The 20,408-nt window shown below is 56.4% G+C and overlaps 1 protein-coding gene across 5 annotated transcripts in view; it reads right to left on the reverse strand.

Annotated features, from left to right (window-relative positions):
- Positions 1-4,948: 4,948 nt before the first annotated feature.
- CARD11 (caspase recruitment domain family member 11) overlaps positions 4,949-20,408 on the reverse strand; it is a 112,866-nt gene continuing 97,406 nt past the window's right edge. For 4 of the 5 annotated variants that reach the window (XM_072836822.1, XM_072836819.1, XM_072836820.1 and 1 more), the window contains exons 16-25: positions 20,092-20,293; positions 19,561-19,687; positions 17,208-17,448; positions 16,537-16,633; positions 16,134-16,229; positions 14,440-14,575; positions 13,181-13,360; positions 9,001-9,125; positions 7,411-7,526; positions 4,949-5,634 (exon numbers count right to left, since the gene is read on the reverse strand). In XM_072836822.1, coding sequence (XP_072692923.1) covers positions 5,430-5,634; positions 7,411-7,526; positions 9,001-9,125; positions 13,181-13,360; positions 14,440-14,575; positions 16,134-16,229; positions 16,537-16,633; positions 17,208-17,448; positions 19,561-19,687; positions 20,092-20,293 — 1,525 coding nt within the window. In that variant the 3' untranslated portion in view covers positions 4,949-5,429. Of the gene's footprint in view, positions 5,635-5,833; positions 6,797-7,410; positions 7,527-9,000; positions 9,126-13,180; positions 13,361-14,439; positions 14,576-16,133; positions 16,230-16,536; positions 16,634-17,207; positions 17,449-19,560; positions 19,688-20,091; positions 20,294-20,408 lie in introns of those variants that run through there. The other variant, XM_072836823.1, reaches the window with a different exon arrangement.

The raw sequence follows: 20,408 nt of genomic DNA on the forward strand, positions 1-20,408 counted from the left end.
CCCCAGAGTTGACAATGCAGCTGACGCCTGATATATGAGTAGCAGTTAGGCAGATTGAAGGGAACAGCATATCAGGGAAGAGGAACAGCCTATGTGGAACCCTAGAAGCCAGAGGAAAAGCAAGAGGGCTGATGAGGTTGGGTGTGATATGTGTGGTTTGGGTGTGTCCCAGCCGTCAGTGAGAGGCAAGGTCAGCCTGGACCAGTGTGGCAGGTGTGGGATGGGGAGAGGGTGTGTGTGTGAGAGAGAGACAGAAACACAGAGAAAGATACAAAAGGAGACTCAGTGAGAGAAAGCTGGTGTCACCCAGCTTTTTGGCTGAGTGATGGAGTCAGGGGTGGGTGGCGTGGGGCAGGTTTGGGATATAAGGGGGTGAGTTTGGCTTTAGGCCCTGGATGGACTAGTATCCCTTACCGGATGGGAAAGGGGGAGTGGGGTCCCAGCACAAGCTTCTCTCCTTTCAAAAACCATGCACACGGCTTTGCAGCAGAGAGCAGCCCCAGGGGCCGGGGTCTCAGAACTTCAAAGTTTAACCGAGGCCAGAGGGTGTGGCAATTGGCTGTCCATACACTGACTGACGGCCCCTATGGGTCAGATAGGCCCATGAGAAAAGTCCCAGACCAGAATGCCAGGCCCGCTGTGGTCATCCACCACGGAAGCCCCGGCCATGAATGGGTGCCACCCTGTCGGGGGGCGCTGGGGTCTGTGCCATGCATGGGGTTACCCATGCAGGACTCCTGTTAGGGGCGTGCATCCTGCAGAGAGGCATCTCCCAATGACTGGGGAAGTGGTCGGCGTCCTGGGCAGTGGCCGGGGAAGTGACGCAGGGCCACAGCTAATCCCTGCCAATAAGCTACACGTCTGTGGAGGAAATGACGGGGTGGCTGGCCAGGGACACTGGACAGCTGTGGAAAGGCACAGGGAGGAGCTCCCAGGTATAAAGTACAGGACGGCGTGCGACACAGTGGGGAGTAAGAATACACACCGCCCGTCCGTGCGTGAAGCCCTGGATGGCACAGGAGACTCTGGGGGACGGGGATGGGGAGGGGATTTACGTGCATGGTCTCTGATAACGTGTGCTTCCAAAGGCTGTGAATGTTCTCTCAGGAACGGGTACAGAGCTCCAGATTCAAAACCAAGGTGAACTGTTGCATCTTCTTGTGGAGACTCTGCTCCCCACCCCCCCCCACCCCCACCTGAGGTTTTGGGTCCTTACAGGTGCCCTCCAGGCAGTGATGGGGACGCACCTGGCAGGTGTTCACACTCACAGCTTCCCTCAACTCAGCACTAGACCCATGAGGTCTGAACTGTTCTCAGGGTCTCTTTCTCTCCAGAGCCCCCACAGCCTGGTGACCTCATCTGGCCCAGGGGTTGGGGGATGGGAGGCGGGGGCCAGGACAGTGAGAGCAGGACACTTTCTGCTTTTAGTGTGGGTTCCTGGGGTTTGAACAAAAAGCCAAGGTTCAGCCTCACTTGGAAACTGCTCCCATCCCTTATCCCCCAACCTCCGTCCCTGGAGACGTCTCTGGTCCCAGGCCCTCAGAGCACAGGGCAAGACTTCGTGGATGTTGTTAGAAGCCCTGCAGAACATTCTGGGTAATATAGGGGCTGGAGCAGGTGCTTGGAACCATGTTTCCCCATCAGGCAGCCATAATACCGTGGTTGACCTTGGCAGGACTGCCAAGGACAAATCCAGGAGAGGCAGGGTAGTGGGGCTGGAAGTGGGGCGTCAACCTAGATAGCAGCGGGTTTTGAGGGCAGCATGATGCCAGGGGCAGCCATAATACCGTGGTTGACCTTGGCAGGACTGCCAAGGACAAATCCAGGAGAGGCAGGGTAGTGGGGCTGGAAGTGGGGCGTCAACCTAGATAGCAGCGGGTTTTGAGGGCAGCATGATGCCAGGGCTCAAAGACATCCCCTCCTGCACTCCCCTCCCCACCCCCAAAGTGTGGCCTGGTTAGGTAGAAACCCAAGCAGGCTGCCTCGGTCAAAGAGAGGAAATCCACATCCTCCCCCATCTGATCATCCTGAGACCTGCCCCCAAGCCAGCCACTGCCCCGGGCGCCGACCACTTCCCCAGTCACTGGGAGAGCAGAGAGCCACGGCAGCTGCCACCAGGGCTCTGCCTCTGGATTGCAAGGTCCAGCGGAGAGGCTGCAGTTGGCAAGTCAGCTTACCAGCTGTGTGACCTTGGTCTAGCTACTTAGCCTCTCTGGGCCTGTTTATTCCTGTAGAAAATGGAGAAAAGTTTTGGGATCAGTAAGTAAAAGAACACTTACAAAGTGCTTGTTGGCACAGAGTAGGAACTCAAAAGACAGTTGCTAATGTTTTCCCAAGCTGAGAGCATCAGCCATTAATCTTCTAGGGATTGCAGGGCCCCTGGGGAATCTGAGAAAGCCTGCAGTGTCTCCCCAGAAAAGTGTAGATCTACACAGACAACGCGATTTCCGGGGCTCCGAGCTGTGTGGCTGGTGTCCTTGGAGGTAGCCCAAGCGTTCATCACTAGTGTTATCAGCCTGGCACAGGCTCCCTTCCAGAGCCTGGGCCCCGGGCTCCAGGTGCGGGCAGCCAGCCCCAGTGTGCATCTCGGGCACCTCCCCGAGCCCTGGGCCGGCTCCACAGGGAAAGCACGGCTTGCAGACTCTGGTGGGGTCGCTCCAGCTGCAGCTGGGCTTTGCAGACAGCTCTGGCACTCTCTGCGGTCGCCCAGCCCCAGGCAGGCCCCGCTTTCCTTCCCAGGCAGCCTCGGAGCTGCCCACCGCCGGGCTGCTGGCGGCTGACAAATCAGAGCCCGGAGCTCCAGCAGATGATGTCAGGGGGCTTCTTTGAAATCCTCCCGTGGACCGATTCCCCGGGGTGCCAAACCCCAGCCTCCTGCTGACTTCACGGTTCCATCCGGGGACTGACCCAGAACACAGAAACTCAATCCTGACCTTCTCTCCTCCTGCCCCATCTTATTAGCATACGCACAGCCCCACAGCCCTGCATTCTGGAGCCTGGTGAGAATGACTTGGGGTGGGCGGAGGGCAGGACTGGGGGTGGGGGGAAAGCACCCACAGCAAATTTTTTTCAGGTCTCTCTCCCACCCCGTGTGGTTTCTTGTCTCCTCCCATCCCTCAAGTTACATGCAATTCACGAGTTTGGTTATTCTGCACAAGCCTGAGAATCTGAAGTTAGATAAATATAAATAAATCAGCAGACCTTTCACTCTGGAGCCCTCTTGCAATCACATCTGCCCCCTTGGCTCTAAGTACTTTACGAGGAAGCACACAGGGTCTGAGTGGTGAGCCACGATTGCCTCGGCTTGGGGAAGATTTACTGTTCAATGTAAAGCTCAACCAAGATGGAAGCAGAAGGCCTTCCAGCGCCCACAGGGCCTCTCAAGGTGGGTGGCTTATCCGGCCCTAAATAACCATAGCTGGGCTTCCCGAAGCATGGCCCCTCCAGACCTAGCACATTCAGCTTGATTCTGGGGGCTGTTTCAGAAAATAAAAAGCATCACTAACTGGCTCTTGGGAGAATGCCCTTTGTTTTTAAGGCACCGCTCTCCCTGGCAAACTGGGATCTCAGTGTTGGAGGGACAATTCGTCATCACAGAGGGATGAAGGGACCAGGACCCCCACCGCGGACCCCCCGCCCCCCACCTCCCTGAGCTTTGTGGTGCTCATTTGACTTCTCAGGGTCAAAATGCTGCAGGATCCACAGCGTTTGTTTTTTAGACTAAGATATTTATCAAAAGCTTGTGTACTCGTTATTCGTATCTTGAATATGCGGCAAAAACCTGGCAGATCAACTCATGCCCACGGTGTTTAAGACCAAGGGCTGTTCCTGCATCTGTTAGGAATTGCTTCAAGCTATAACCAAAGACTGAAATAACAGCCATTGAACACAAGATAAAAATTTATTTCTGTCTTATGCAAATAAAACCTGAGCGTAGTCCTGGGCTCCAACGTGCCATCTGTAACTCGGACTCCTTTTCTCTTTCTGCTCCACCATCTTCTGTGCAGTTTCCATTCTCAAGGTCACCTCAAGATCCAGTATGACTGCTACAGCTCCAGCCATCACATCTGTATTCCAGGCAGGACACTAGAGGAAGGGCTGTTTGTCTGCTTTGTCTTTCCTCCAAACCTTGTCACCTTACATTTTCTTGATTACCCTAGGTGCAAGGGAGGCTGGGATATGTGGTCTTTTAGCCATACATAGTTTCCCAGAATAAAACAGGATTCTGTTGGTAAGGGTATTGGGTTGTCAACAAGCAATTGCTCTTATAGTTCCCATGAACCCACAGACCTGGAATTGAAGCCTAGCCTGCCACCTACCCGGTTATGAATATTCAGTATGGTGGCCTGCTTTGGCCACACGCTGTTGGGTCCATACTTGGAAAATCTGCATTAAGCGGTCGAGGAGGAGAGTAGCTCTAGAACCCATAGGGCCTTTGCTATCTGTTGGGGAGGGAAGCACAGCTCTCCTGCACATACCCACACCCCTCCAGCTCCTGGGCAGTGGGAGCACACCCCACAAAGACCCCCACCCGCTGAAACGGAAGATGAAGTAAGGCTGCGTGTATGAATGTAATGTGCAGAGATGCAGAGAGCCTGTGCGGGGGGAGCTGACTAAGGGGCCCTGGCCTCAGGGCTGGAGTTGGAGAGGTAGGGGCTCCCAAGTAGCCTGTGGAAGGACAGGCCCTTCCCAGAGTGGCTTGATAGCTTGTCACCCAAATCAGGACATATCTTAGCCAAAGAGGGAGCGGCCAGGAATTGCACCCAAAACCCCGGTACAAATCAGGTCTGTCCTGGGTAAGCGGGGATGTACGGCCTCCCTGCCTGCACCCCTATGCACAACTCAGGGCCTGACTTAAGCTTTCCAGAAGTGGTTTGCAGGTTACAGTGGCGGCAAGAGTGGAACGCCTCTGCAAATGATGAAATAATATGAATTTTTAAAAAAAGGCTGAAAACAAGGAAATGTCTCCATTTTAATGCAAGAAAAATAATAGCATGGCACGTTTCCCCTTCCGCCCCAACTGTCCTGCCTGGGGAACGTGTATTTGGAGCGTCCCAAGGGCTGGTGGGTGCCCTGGCGTTCAGGGTCCCTGCCCCACGGGTAGCACCCCTGTTCCATGCGTTACATTCATCTGCTGCTCAGGCTTCCGCGGGGCCGCTGGCCTCGGGCCTGGCGTCGTGTCCATCGTGGGGCCCGGCCTCCCTGCTGACTCCGTAGGGCAGGACCACTCGGCCAGGTCAGCCCTGGGGTGGGGGGGCCCTAAACCCGTCCCGCTCCCACCGGAGTGTCCACCCGCTCAGCTGCGTCTGCCCCGGGGCTCCCTGGCGGGGGAGCCCCCTGACCGGGTGGACGGAGGCCCCTCGCCCCCACGGCACTGGCCGCTGGGGTCCGGACACCCCCCGGGGCTGCGCTCAGACTCGGGGGCCGCCTCACAGCTGGTCCTCGTCCACCCAGACGGTCTTGCGCTGTTCCTCACTGATCTTGTCTTTGAGGACCCGGAGCAGCTCCTCCACGCTGCCCCACATGTCGGCCTCCACCGTGGCGTACAGGCAGGGCAGGGCCTCCAGCTCCTTCTCCTTCAGCCGGCACAGCCGTAGGAATTCCTCCTCCGTCTCCGGCCGGGGCAGCATCTTCCTGTGGACAGGGGTGGGGGGACACGGGGGCTGTGGGAGCCGCGTGGGAGCCCAGGCGCGGGGAGACTTGGGGTGGGGCTGGGAGGGCGCTGTGCCACCTGACCCCTGCCCGCCCCCCGGCTGTCACCTGCCACGCCGGGTCTCCATGGTGCCCACCGCCTTCCAGCACAGGGCTGTGCGGCTGGCGGGGCCCGGGGGGGGGCGGGACCCTGCTACTCTGGTCACTGGGGAAATCCGAAGAGGTGGGACTTAAAAAATCTTTTGTTTGGTTTACTTTTTTTTTTTTTTTTTTTTTAATTCTTCCATTTTCAGGGCTAGCTGATGGGGCAGGGGAGCTGTTACCCTCCTTGGTCTTAATTGTGGTACAAAGCGTGTAAAAGTCCCCAGCCTGACGGTCTTTAAGAGTACAGTTCAGTCATGGTAAGTTTATTCACCTCGTTGGGCCACTAACCTCTGGTACCTCTTCATCCTGTAAAGCTGAAACCCATACCGACAAACACGCTCATTCCCCGTCCGCCATCCCCGGTCCCTAGCGCCACCATCTACTCTCTGTGAATCCGTCTCCTCCAGGGGCCTCACGGATGCTGAATCATACGGTATTTGTCCTTCTGTGTCTGGCTGATTTCGCCGAGCTTCATCTCTTCAAGCTTCATCCAGGTGGCAGCAGGTGCCAGCATGTTCTTCCTTTCCAAGGCTGAGTCATAGTCCAGTGCACGGATGGACCACCTTCTGTTTGTCTGTCCATCCATTGATGGACACTTGGGCAGCTTCCGCCTTTGGACATTTGGGAATAAGGCTGCCTTGACTGTGGGTGAGCAGTTATCTTTTTGAGACGATGCTTTGGATTCTTCTGGGCAGATGTCCTGGGGTGGAACCGCTGGATCACACGGCCATTCTGTGCGGACCCTCAGTCTTCTACAGCGGCTGCGTGGTTTCACGTCCCCGCCTGCGGTGCGCTAGGCTTCTCCCCATCCTCACCACCACATGGGCGTTTATGGGTTTTGGACAGCAGCCATCAGAATGCGTGTGCAGTGGTGGGGTGGGGAGTTTTGTCGTTTGCTCATTCATGGGTTCCCTGGTGCCAAGCACTTAAACAGGTGCCCAGTAAAGATCTGGTGAAAGAGGCAAGTGGCCTAACCTCTCTTCCTCTCCCTTGTAGCTGTCTATAGGAGAGGTGAGGTCAGGAATAGTGCCACGTAGTGGCCAGGCCCCAAACCCCACAGCCAACCTTGCAACAAACACCACAGGCTTGACCTTGAATACAGATTCAGACCTTTCCTTGCCACCTGCCAGATAGGATCTGGGTCTTGGCTCTTGCTCAGGGGTGGTCCCAACCACACAGCAGCTGGAGGGAGCCTTCTACGTCCTGTTGGATCATGTCCCTTGGCGTGGTCTGGACCCCTCAGCTGCAAGGTCACTGACCTCACACTGCCCACCACACCGCCTCCTGCAGCTGTCCCCGCCCCAAAGTCTGGGTCCTTCTCTGCCAGCACCTGCTCGGCTTGCCCTCACTGTTCTGGGGCTGCTCCCACATCAGCCTCCCTCCCCAGCCACCTGGGTCCTGCAGCCATCCCTCCCAGCACTTGTCCCCCCCGGACACGTTCTGTGTGTGTTACTGTCTCCGCTGCTAGAGGTTGGAGGTCGTGGCTGCCTTGGACTGCAGTCAGGCCCTCAATGAGGACTCCCTAATGGGGTGAGCAGGGGGACCCCGCAGCCAGTGGTTCTCAGTGGGGACCCCAGAGGTGTGTCAGGGAGAGGAGGGGTCTCAGAGCCCTACCTAAACCTCTTGATGTTCTTCTCTGACACCCGAATGAAGAGCACGATGGGGTAAATCCTGGACTTGATCAAGTCTCTGGTGCAGCTGATCCCGGCCTCCAGAAGACAGTGTTTGTCCTGCAAGCACAGCAGTCAGCGGTCAGTAGCTCCTCCAGCCCCTCTGGGGAGCTGGGGCAGGGCCCGAGATGCAGGGCCAGGCTCTGCAGGTCAGGGACAGGGACGAGAGCCCCGAGTACCCCCAGCTGCACTGGGGAGAGACCCAAGGGGAAGCCCGACCTCTGTAGGACAAGTCCCTGCTCGCGTGGACACCTGGTTCCACAGTGCTGCACACAGCGGTGGGCAGCGGCAGAGCCGAGGCACCTAGCCTGAGGGGAGGCGGGTGGCATGAAAGGGTTTTAATCAAAATCAAAATCGGCTTCCAGAACACCTGCTGCTCCCCTCAGCTTACGAAGGTGTTCTTGGTACTGTCAAGGGTGGAAAACCCTCGAAAGGTGAGGTGGGGCTGGACAGTCCTGGGAGCATCTGCAAGGGTTCTCGGGCACCCGTGAGCTCATCCCTTCTGAAGCAGGACAATCTCTGTTTTGCTGGAAGTGTCACTTCAAAAACAAACCCCCCAAAGCCCAAATGCTCTGCATTGAAAGAGAAGGTCAATACAGGGAAGTGTGTGTGTTCCTAAGTGTGCAGCTCAGTGAATTTCCACACCCTGAACATGCCCTCGTCCCTGTGCTCCTTCTGGTCACCGCGCTCGCTGGCTCCCTGCTGGCGTGGCCACTGCCCAGACTCCTCACGGCACAGATCCACTGGGCGGCTTCCCCTCTCCAGGGACAACCATCTCGGCTCGGCCCCCGCCCACTGATGCCCTGTCCACTCCAATATCAGAATTCCCTATAGCTGCTGTGGCCCAGACTTGAAAACCAAACCAACTGCTCCAGGCTGGCTAACAGCTCTGCCCATGTGTTCATCAGTGTGAGTGACAATGTGGGGTGGCGGATGGGGGGTGTTGGGTGGCAGATGAGGAGCTCCAGTGGGCACCTGCTCTGCCTACCCACCCCAAGGTCACCCAGGAGAGCTGACCACCCCCCGCCCAGGGGCTGGCCTGATAGCTTTGTTTTGGAAAGGTCCCGGAAGGAGAAAGAACTCATTGCTTGCGGCTCACAAGGATCCCGTTGTCTGGCTCCAGAAGACTCTCCTGCATTGCAGCCAATAACCCTTCTGCCACTCCATTTCCCCCATGACTCTTGTCGCCCATTTGCTCTCCCTGTCTCTCACCCTGATATATGCTCCCCCTGCCTCTGGCCCTTGTTCTTGCAGCTAGGCACATGTACAGCCCTGAACGATGTGAATCAGAACACTAGTGCCAGGGAACCATCAGAAACAGAAGGTGGTTTCAAAATATAAATGTGCATGTTGGAGCCCAGAGAATGAGGGTATGTGGAGAGGTAACGTGGAGCAGAAGGCAAAAGGAAAAGAAGGAGGCTTGCCCACAGGGAGGTGAGAGCAACTCTGCACCCCACCCTTGTCTATGGCTGAGGTGGCCCCACAAAGACAACCAGTGGTGTCACCTGATCCAGCCCCCTGCCTCCCACCTCACCTTGGCAGCCACAGCTTCAATGTTGGCAGGAACAATACATTCGAAAGTGTTGGGGTTCTTCTCTCGGGAGTAGATGATGGTCTCTGTCTTTTGCTTTCTGAGGAACTCGTCTCTGGTGACAACATCTGAGGACAGAAGGTCAGTCCTGAGGGCAGCACAAAACTCCCCTTTCTGGGCTCAACAAAACTCCATGTTGATCCCCTCCTGGCCACGTTTAAACAAACCGTAGCTCCTCTACTAGACTGTGAGGCTTCTCAAGGGTAGGGTCAAGGTCGCAGTTCTTTACACTTTCCACAGCAGCCCACAGAAGAGCTGGTTGGTAAATTCTCAGCATTAAGTTTCACTGGACAAAGTAGCTCAGGCACTTAGGTGCAGTACTGGTGATGAAGGGTGTCCTGCTTTACTCATCAATCCATCTATCTACCTCGTCACCCATTCATCCATCCACCCATCCATTCATGCAACCATCCATCCATCCACCCATCTATCCTTCCCCATCCACACACGCACCCATGCATCCAACCATTCATCTATCCATCCATCCATGCAACCATCTACCCATCCATCTAACCATTCATCCATCCACCCATCCATCTACACATTCACCCCAACCATACATCCATCCCTCCATCCATCCATCTACTCATCTATCCATCCATTCACCCACCCATCTATCCCTCCACCCATCCACCCAGTCATCTACCCATCCACCATTCATCTGCCTATCTACCCATCCACCTACCCATCCATTCATCCATCCCCCCACTCCATCCCTCCATCCATCAAGCTAATTTTTATTGAAATTTAACATTTATTGAAAATCTACTAAGGGCCAGCCAAAATAAAAACACAGCTGGTCTTGTACTTGAGAACCTATGACCTAGCTGGGGAGAAAAATGTGGGATACAGAAGACAATGAAACAATTTAGTAGGTGCAGTGATGGGTTATTTATTGTGGCAGGAGTGAGAAATGTGGAGGGAATATGTAGGCTTCCTGGAGGAGGTATGTACTGGAGGCCCCACTCACTTGCTGGGTGACCACGTCTTTAATCTCTCTCTGTTTTTTTAAAGATTTTATTTATTCATGAGACACACACACACACACACACAGAGAGAGAGAGAGAGAGAGAGAGAGAGAGAGAGAGAGGCAGAGACACAGGCAGAGGGAGAAGCAGGCTCCATGCAGGGAACCCGATGTGGGACTCGATCCCGAGTCTCCAGGGTCACACCCTGGGCCAAAGGCAGGCACTAAACTGCTGAGCCACCCAGGGATCCAAACACATCTTTAATCTCTTGACCTCAGGTTCTCCATTTATGAAAGGAGGAGGGTGGAGTCAGCCTAGGCTAGCCGGGGAAGCCCACACTAGTCCTCAGTGTGCACTGGAAGTGAGTGGGAAGGGATCCGGGGAAGAGTCAGGAGGAAAGGAGCTGCAGTTGATTTCAGGGGAGGGAGGGAGCCTAGAGCGCCCACCCCACAAGGCCTACAGGCCCCCAAGGGGAAGACAGATCATGTTTGCAGAGTTTAGAGTGGCTGAGTGGGATTTCCATTTTTTTTTTTTTTAAGATTTTATTTATTTATTCATGAGAGAGAGAGAGAGAGAGAGAGAGGCAGAGACACAGGCAGAGGGAGAAGCAGGCATGTCCATGCAGGGAGCCCGACACGGAACTCGATCCCAGGTCTCCAGGATCACACCCTGGGCCGAAGGTGGCACTAAACCGCTGAGCCACCCGGGCTGCCCTGAGTGAGATTTCCTAATCAGGCTTTCTACCTAACCTCATATTGTCAGGGAGCCAGCTCAAAAATCCTTGGAACCCTAGGCAGGAGTAAAATCCTTTGCCCAGAGCCTCCCTGCAGGATGTGTGAGGCTCCCAGGGAGCCAAGCAGAGGAAGGGCATGAGGGTGCACATGCCTGAAAGGTTCCTGCACCTGAAGCTGGGCTATGGAGAGCTTTGGAAGTACTTGGACCCCGTGGAGAAGGGAGGTGGTTGCTGCAGTGGCTGCAGGAGCTGGCATTCAGCAAGCTGTGGGACTCATGTCTGTGCCCTGCCCACTCCACATGGGGGCTGAGAACCTGGAACCCATGGTACACTTGGTCCAGGGTGGCCTCTGCCCATCTGTGAGCTTCAGACTTGTACAAGAAGGGGCCACCATTATCCTGGTTTTATAGGCAAGGAAACAGGTTGATAACTTACCCCAAATAAACAGCTAGGGAGTGGGCAGGGGTAGAACCAGAGCTGGAAGCCACTTGTCTCAAAGTACATGATCTTTCCCACCAACCATACTATTTGCTGAGGGCCTCCTAGGGGCCAGGGGCTGTAGAGGAGTGACACAGGGGGTGCGGCCTCTCACTACCCACGGAGCCGGGCATTCCGGGAGACCTCAGGTGCGTCGGTGTCAACACGCAGCAGAAGGCTGTGTGGGGAGCCATCTCTCAGGACTCAGCAGGTGAGTCTGCTCCTGCTCAGGTGTCATCCACCCTGATGTTAGAGCTTACTGATAAACACAGGAGTGAACGCATACAAAATGTGCATCCTGGCCAGGGGCTATTCGGAAAGCTCCATACTATGGGTTCCCAGCCTGGCCCCTCACAAGAACCTCCGGGGGAGCTCTGCATAAAGGACTCCCAAAGGATATGGCCCCCCTGCTCACAGGGATGTTAGCAGCAGCAGGAGCAATCACACAGATGAATCTCAGAAACATTATGTGGGGTGAAGGGAGCCAGGTATACGTGATTTCAAGCTACATGGCTCCATTTGTAGAAAAGTCTAGAAAATGCAAACTGATGTGTTTTGGGAAGCTGTTCAAAAGTGCCTGGGGCAGGCGGACGGAGGGGAGCCCAAGGGGGCACAATGTTCTGTCTCCTGGTTATGGCTGGGGTCACGGGGTGTAGACACCTGCCTGAACGCATTCAACCCCACACCCAAAATGGGAGTGGGTTGCTGAATGTGAATGGTACCTTAGAGGGCAAACTTAAAACTCTGACACCTCCACCTCATGTCCACTAGGATAACTACCATTAGGGCAAATGACAGGTGTTGGTGAGAGTGGGGACAAACTGGGCCCCTGTGTGTGCTTGTGGGAATGTGGAATGGTACAGCCTTGTTGCAGATGATGGTGGCAGTTTAAAATAAAAACAAAACACAACTTCTAGAATCACCGCGTGAGCCAGCAATCCCGCTGCTAGGTCTATCCGCAAAAGAACTGTAAGTGGGCACTTGAAGAGATCCTTGCTCACCCATGTTCATGGCAGCATTATTCACAACAGCCCAGAGGTGGAAGCACCCAACGTGTCCACAGACAGATGATGGATAAACACCGTGTGGCACACCCACGCCGTGGAATATCCACTTGGCCTTAACAAGGAAGGAAGTGCTGACACCTGCTACCACGGGGATGGACCTTGAGGACACTTTGTTGAGTGATAGAAGCCAGAGGCAAAGGGATAGACACCGTAGCCTGCACCCCCCGCCCCCGTGAGGTCCCCAGGGGGGCCCAATTTACAGGGGCGGACATTAGGTGGTGAGAGCCAGGGGCTGGGGTGAGGGATGAGTGTTTCACGGGAATAGAGTTTCAGTTGGGAAGACAAAAAAGTTCTGGAGATGAATGTGCTTGATACCCATGAACTGGATGCTTAGAAGTGGTTAAAGTGGTGAATTTTATGTTATGTATATTTTACTATAACAACAACAAAACTACCCTCCTCTGGACACCTGACATTTGGTTGGTATGGGCGGCCCTGCACGTCCACTATTTCAATACAGATGATGCTGAGGATGATTCTAGTTTGCAGCTGAGACTGGGACTCAGCCTCCTGTGTGTAGGGTGTACGATCATGGTTCCCCCTAACCACATCAAGGGCATGGAAGCCCCAGTGATGGATGGCTTGGCTCTGACCTAAGGGCCCAGAGTGGGGACCCCAGGTCATGTCTCCTAACTGACTGTTCCCTTCGTCTTGAACCTTCGGTGTGAAAGGCAAAGGGAAGGCCAGCGTTCCCTGCTCTGGAGCCACAGTGAACTCAGCGAGGGCTGGCATGGCAACAGGGACTGAGACTCTCCCTCCCCATGCACACCAGGCCATGAGGGAGTGTGGCCCTTCCTGCTCTCCTGCCCGGCCACCTGATCTGATGGAGGAGGAGAAGGAGAGCAGGCATGGGCTCCTGGCCGGCGGGGCACACTCACCTGGCTTACACATGGTGAACTCCATTGCACCCCCAGAGTTGAGCAGCTTCTGGACCAGAGCCTTGGCCAGCATGGTGGGTGTGAAGAGGACCGGCCGGCGGCGCTCGCAGTAGAAGGCACGTACCAGGCTGTAGGGGATCAGGCTGAGGTTCTTGCTGAGCTCACTCTCTGGGTCCAGCTCTGCAAGAGGACAGGAAAGGGCTGGCTGTGAGACCCCGGCCTGCCCGTCAGGGTGTAGGGCACGGATGTCCTGGGAGCCTGGCTGGTCCCAAGGAGCCTGCAGGAACCAGGACACCCTTTGGCCACCCAGGAATATTCACGCAGTAACCCATGGGCCGGGCCCTGTTCTGGGAGCTGGGGCCAGGGAGGTGGTGGCGGCAGGTGGCAGGTAAGCAGCATGTAGCAAGCCCCACTGCTCAATCTGGGCAGTAGGGCTGAGCTCTCAAGGAGGGGGCTGGAGCGGGATGGACAAGGATGGGTTTTCTGAGGACAGTCAGGGCCTGGGGCTGGTGTTTAGACACGGAGCCAGGTGCGGAGAGCTGGAGCTGGGCAGTGTGGGCAGAGGGGTGGGCGGGCAGGGGGTGAGAGAGGGGGTGGCAGGAGCTGATGGGGTGGCAGTAGGGGCCTGGGGCTTACTTTGGAAGCTCTGGGAAGCCACCAGGGCCAGAGGCAGGGAGTAATGTGGACTCCTTGCTGCCTTTTCAAGGCTGGTGTGTGGGGAGCAGAGCAGAGCCAGCCCCAGGCAGCTCCAGGAACTGCCTCCCCCAGGGACCAGCAGCCCCCTGACCCGGCTGTCGAAGGGCCAGTCTGGAGAGGAGCCCAGCACCTCTGACCACTGGTGCCCGGGCCAGCCTGGCCCCATGAGGACAGCCGGGAGGGCTGGCTCGCCACCAGCAGGGGACTATACACCCAGTGACCCCTGGCGGGCTTGATAAATGGCAAGAAGCACGCTGTGGGGAGAAAAATCAATAAGTGAACACTTCACAGCAAACAGCTCCAATTAACACGGGCATCTGGGCTCAAACCAACTGCAGCAAGTGTTCGTTAGGGGTGAGCCTGGCGGGACGCCACCCCGCAAGGCTGTGTCTCCCAGCCGAGGCCAGGCAGGTCCCCTGGCAGCTCCTCCCAGGCCGGGACCCCTCTTTGGAGGGAGTGGGTGTTCCAGCTGCTCCAGTGGGGACCCATGTGACCTGCACAGCGCCCCCTGCAGCCTCCCAGCCAGGAGGAGGTGGGGAGGGGCCAGGCCATCAGCACCATACCTTCCTGCTTCTCGGTCAAGAGCTTGGTGGTGTCCAGTGACGACCGGGCCAGGCTCCCCAGCGGGCTCCCCGAGACTATACGGACTCGCTCGTTGCTGTTCATCCTCTTATATTTGTTCTCAGACCTGCTGACGAACTAGAGGACAGAGCAAGAGCCTTTGCTTCTAACCACACAGAGCTGCCTCTCAACCCAGACACAGACAGACCTCTGCTTAGACCCCAGCTCTGCCCCTGGGGGGCCGACTCAGTCCCCTCCCCTGGCCCCCTGCAAACACAGGAGGCACCTAGCAGGCCGAGAGGGTCCTCTGGCTGTTTGGGGAATCATTAGTAGGTAAGCAAGCAAACAAATGGCGACTCTCCTCCCTAACCATGCTTGAAGCCTGTTGAGGGGTGGGCTGTGGGTGGGGTGCATGGGGCGGCCTGGTCCGGATAGGCCCTCAACAAGTCCCTCTGGTAATCCCATGTGCATTCCTGGGGGGGGGGGGGCACGGGTGGAAGGTCCCTGGCAGGGAGCCCCCACTGGCAGGACGGCTCACAGTCTACCCACAGAACCCCCTGCCTCAGTATGCTCTGGGGGGGTGGGGGGCGGGTCCCTGCTCCCTTGGACAATTCAGAGCCGAGCCCTAGAGGGTGGAGAGGGATGCCCCAGTGATGGACACAGAATCCAAATTCCCACCTACTCCCTGGGCTATTCTGATCTTTCCTCTACACCCTCCTGCAGGAAAGAAAATCCAGGAGCTGAGATCATAGTCTGGCTCTGTGGTTAAGTGGCCCCCAGAGTGAGCCATCCAGAGATGCCCAAGGCTTCTGACTCTTGCATGACATGTGGCCAGTGACATGGGCAGTAGGAACAGCTCAGACTCATTAGGATTCCTCCTAACTCTGAGTTTCTTTCTGGCACCTGTCTGTATCTACCTAGTTTCAGGGTCACATCATTAGCCATTTCTCTGGGTTTCCTATGTTCTCTGGGAGGGGCGGAGTGACACACAAGCTTCCCTGGGGCCTGATTAGCACAGTACCAACACAGGAACGTCCTTGCAGGACCACACCTTAACATTACTCCCTTAGCTCTTGTCAGCAGGTAACAGAAGAAAGGGCCACACAGAATGCTTCTGCATTTCTGTGAAATCCCTTCTGAAGCTATCACCTACTATGCTATTCAATGTCCTTGTAAAATGATTCATGCAAAAAGAAAAATCCATTTTAGAATTAAATATAAGGGAAAATTTTTTCTGGTCCTAAAGAACTAAAATGTTTCTGTGGTCAGGGAAGGTTTAAAGAATCTATAGCATTTCCCTTTTTTCCTTGGCTGCCAGGATGCTCAGAGATAAATTTCATGCTCCATCGGAGAGATGCAACTGACCCGGACACCTACGGTGTTTGTTTTCTTCTCCTGATACAGTTTCTGATCTTTCTACTAATACTTGAATAGCTAAGTTGTTTCAGTTCTTTCAGCCATAAATTCCTCAAATCTTTTTCTGAGAGCGATGTAGCTTCCAACAGGTGCAGAGACGGTCTACCGACCAGTGGCGGTGAAGGTAAAATGGGATGGGAATTGTGAAGCACCGTGAAAAGCTAGACGTGATGTACGGACACAAAGCAGTTATTTTGGCCAAGTCCTCTCTTCTTGGCAGCGAGCGGGCGGAGCCACAGCCCACGGTGATCGCAGTGGGCAGGCGCTCCGAGCGCTTTACCTGAAGGAGCTGCCCGAAAAGGAAACTTGCTCGCGAGAGGCGCGGACTGACCCGGGGGTCGCTGGAGGAAAGCGGCTCCTCAGGCTGCAGGGTGTTCTGAAACCAGTTAGCAGTAGGTCAGGCGCGCTGGGCGGGGCAGGCGCTCCCGCGTCCTCCAGCCCCCTCTGTGGAATCAAAGCGTTCCAGACGGGGAGCAAGCATGGGGGGTAAGAGGAGCCCCGAGATTTGTTCTAGCAGAGACCAGAGGTGCAGAGAGGGGAGGTCCCCGAGGGGCAGGCTCCTCCGTTCCCGAGGAACCAAGTCCCGCAATCCATCACCCTTGAGATTAGTGGCTCCCATGGGACCCCTCCCCAGACCTGCCCTGGGGGGTGCGATGGAGCCGGCAGGCCGCTGGGTGACCTACCCGGAGCGCCCTCAGGGTGTGGTGGGTTGTGTCCGCCTCTTCTCGGTTACCTCTGTGCATGAGGCGCTGCAGCTTGACCAGGAGGAGTTGCTGGGCTCTGGGGGGACGGGACGGGAGGGCAGAGCCTTAGGGCCGGGCCTGCCCCAGTGCACGGAGCACTCTGGGGTGCTGGGAGCACCCCAGGGAGGACATGGCGCCCGGCAGCTCAGCTTGAGTCCCGCAGCCAGTGCAGACTGCGGCAAAGTCACCCCTCTGGGCCCTGGTAGATGGGGGCTGCTGAGGCTGACCTCACGGGGCTGGCCTGGGCGGCAGCTGGACACCAGGTGCTTTACAGACGCCTGCCTGCCTGCCTAACCCGGGGAAGCCGGATGCGCTACTGCTATGCTGTCACATAAGATGTCAGGGAGGGGGCCTACGGCAAGGCAAGGGCTAGCACAGAGCTTAAAATCAAGAGCCCAGGATGCTCTGGTGATGCCCGAAAGAGGGTTTCCTCGGCACTAGTGATGCAACAGGACCCAAGGGAGCTATATCCCCGGGCAGGCAGGGGAGGCTTCAGGAGGAGGAGGGAATGGGCGGCTCGCTGGTCAGCAGGCGAAGGCTGCCCTATGAGCCCCTCTACGGGGCAGCGGCCCCCCCACCGTTCCCCGGCCTGGTGCCGGCTCTGGCCTCACCGGCTGTAGCTGGGTATGGTGCCCACATCCAGGTCATGGTCTGTGAAAGGGTCGACCCGTGCACACAGCCACTCATGCCTATCCTGGTACATGGTGTCACGGACGTGCACGATGTCATCGCACTTTAGAGACAGGGAGCAGGCGTCCAGCTGGCTGGAGATGTTCAGGTTGAGCCGGATGTAGAAGGAGTCCCCTGATGTGATCAGGCCCTCCTCCATGTCCTTCAGCAGCTTCCGGTACCCTGTGCAAGGAGAGAGGGTAAAGGAAGCTCGGGACGTCCATCAGTGGAGGGCCTCCTGCTGCCAAGAACCTCCAGGCGCAAATTCCCTCCTTGCCACCCCCCAGAGACACGCCTGTGTGGCATGTTCTTCTTGGGGCCCATGGGGACACTCCCAACAAGCCAGTAGCTGTGTCATGTGTGGGTTTTCCTCTTTGCCTTGGCTGCCCAGGAGCTCAGAGCTAAGTTTTGCACCAAGTTGCCTCAAGTCTAGGACCTCGGCTACGATCTCTACGCCTAGCTCACCACTGGGGGGTTTTCTTCCCTTTCATTGTTGCACGACTCATACACATGCATCGTTCTTACAAATGCATGCACCTGGCAAGTGCGCTTGGAGCCTCCCTCATGCCTCCTGGGTCAATACTGTTCCCCCCTGTGATTCCTCATGCTGGCACCACAGCATGTGCCACATGGCATGGAAATGGACGTGTCCTTCCATGTCTGGCTTCTGCTGGTCATGTTACATCTGTGACACTCGCCGCAACGCTGCCACATGGCATATGTGTCCCCTTTCATCACTGCGAGTGTGCCACGGGCACTCATTTACTGCTCCTCCTGTGTGCACACCTGTGCTCTTTCCAGGCTCTGGCTGCAATGGCTCGCTCTGCTGTGAACTTCCTCATAAGTGTCTTTGGTGCATGGACATGCATGCTCATTTTTTGGACTCTACTCACAGAAGTGGAATCACTAGGTCCCTGATTAGCTAGACATGTAGCTCTGTAGACAGTGCCCAGAGGTTTTCCAAAGTGGTAGGACCACGGCACGTGCTGTTTCAACCTTATTTAATACCATTGTCCTTTATAGCGTGAGTTTTTACAAATCCCTTTGGAAGGAAGTTGGGCATAAACCACAAATACAATAAATCCAGCAAACTGAATGTCTGTAGCATAAATCCATAACATAAATCCCCAAATCGGCCCCACATGCACAGAGCTGCATAAGACAGTGGAAGCTACAACTGTCCTAGAGCTGGACCCAGCATGTCCACGCCACACCCACCAGGCAGGCTGGAATCAGCAGGATTGTTTGATTAGTGTTCCTGGAGAAGTGTCGGACTCCTGGTTGGGTCCTTCCCACTCTCCTGCTCAGGGTTAACGCCCATCACTATCCAAGCTCTCTGCCCCTCAGAGAAAGGCCCACAGATGGGACCTGCTGGATAGGACCTTTCCTGAACTGGAATCCAGATCACAGGGCTACAACTCTGGGGACTCTGCTGGCCAGTGGCCAGTGGGCATGGTGCTGCCCAGAGACTGTCTGCTGAGCTGGAAAGCCAGGCTGGGAAGATGGGAGGAGCCTGCCTGCAATGAGGACGAAGTGGAGGAGGAGGAGGAGAAGGCTGGGCCTTGTGTGTAGGGACAGAGCATGACGATCGTCTTCCACACCAAATGACAGGGCACTGCCAGGAAGGAGGGCAGGCTAGCAGGCGGCAGTGGGGAGCGGCTAGAGAGAAAGTGGCTATTTATGCTCTGTTGAAACATTCATGAGCCCTAGTGGTTAAAAATAAGATCCAGCTGCAGAGATAATCATGCAGGAAAAAAACCCAGAGGTGAGAATGGGGCCTTAGACTTTGGGAAATGGAAGACAGAGCCTGCTGCTCACTGCCTGGGAGCTGCGGCTGAGAAAGAGAAGGGGCCAGATGGGAAGGGAGTGAGGCCTTCCGGGGATTGTTCTGGAGCCCAGCCACGGAGCAAAAGGCCTGGTCCAAGCTTTGGCTCAGCAGACCTGCTGGTGCGGGAGCGGCCAGCCCCGAGTCCCTGCCTGAGTCAGGACCAGGAAGTAAGCTTCAAGCTGGCAGGGGGAGGGGTGAGCCAGGCCAGGCAGGGAAGGGGCCGGCCGCACGTGGCCAGGCATGCCATCTACACCGAGGTGTGCCAGGGCAGGTGTGTGCTCACCTGTGCTCACATTCATCTGCCCTTCCCTGCCTGTTGTCCTGCCAGTCCCTCCTGACGGGGATGGGCCTGGCTTGTTCCTCCCACTGAAAAGGTGAGCCAGCAGAGGATGCTTGTCCCTGGTCCCACCCACATCTGGTGTCCTGCTGGCCGTGGCCGAGCGCATGTTTGAGTCTGGTGGCTTTACCTTCCTGGTTGACTTTGTAGTACAGTGTGACGGAGCCGCTGCACCTCTGGATGGTCCAGTGCACCTCCTCCTTTGTGCACGTATCCAAGGGGACCTTTTGTCTCTCGCCTTTGATGCAGCCTTCCAGCTAGATATCAAAGACACACTGCTCTTCCCGGCTCCATGGGCGGGCAGAGCTGCAGGGGTGAGGCCACCCCACAGGGAAACCAAAGCCTTTCTCCCCAAACAGTAACTAGCTCAATGTCGCTGAGAGCAAAGGAAGCATCCCATTTAAACTCATTTGCCTCCCCGTGCACTGGTGTGTGTACATGTGTGTGCATGTGCACGCACAGGCTCTAGACACACGAGTGACGGCCTTCAGATGGAAGGAGAGAGACTTAGGGCCAGGGGGCTGCTCCCTGCCTCCCTCCAGCTCCCTCCTCCAGGTGGGGGTGGGGGTGTGCCCTGTGCCAGGACATGTGCAGAGGAAGTAGGGGAAGACCCCGGGCACCCTGGCTGTGCCACCACCTCCTCCAGCCCCCGGCCCCTCACCAGTAGCAGCTGGTGGCCCTCATGGAGGCCAGCCTTCTCGGCCAGGGAGCCCGGCTTGACCGAGTGGACGAAACTCCCTCGTGCGTTGCCCCCGAGCAGGGTGAGCTGTGAGATGAGGCTGTCGCCGTTCAGTGTGGTGTACTGCATCGAGGGCCCGGGCCCCCGCACGTGCCCCACAGATGTGACAGATGGCCGGAAGGGTCTGGGTCAGGGAAGGAAACAGTGGTTAGGTGGCTGTGATTAGGACACCTGTTACCTGGCCATGCCATGGAGATCCCACCCCTGGGAGCTGCAAGAGCAGCCACCTGAGGTGAGAG

This window comes from Canis lupus, chromosome 8 (assembly GCF_048164855.1).
Source record: "Canis lupus baileyi chromosome 8, mCanLup2.hap1, whole genome shotgun sequence".
Taxonomy (NCBI): domain Eukaryota; kingdom Metazoa; phylum Chordata; class Mammalia; order Carnivora; family Canidae; genus Canis; species Canis lupus.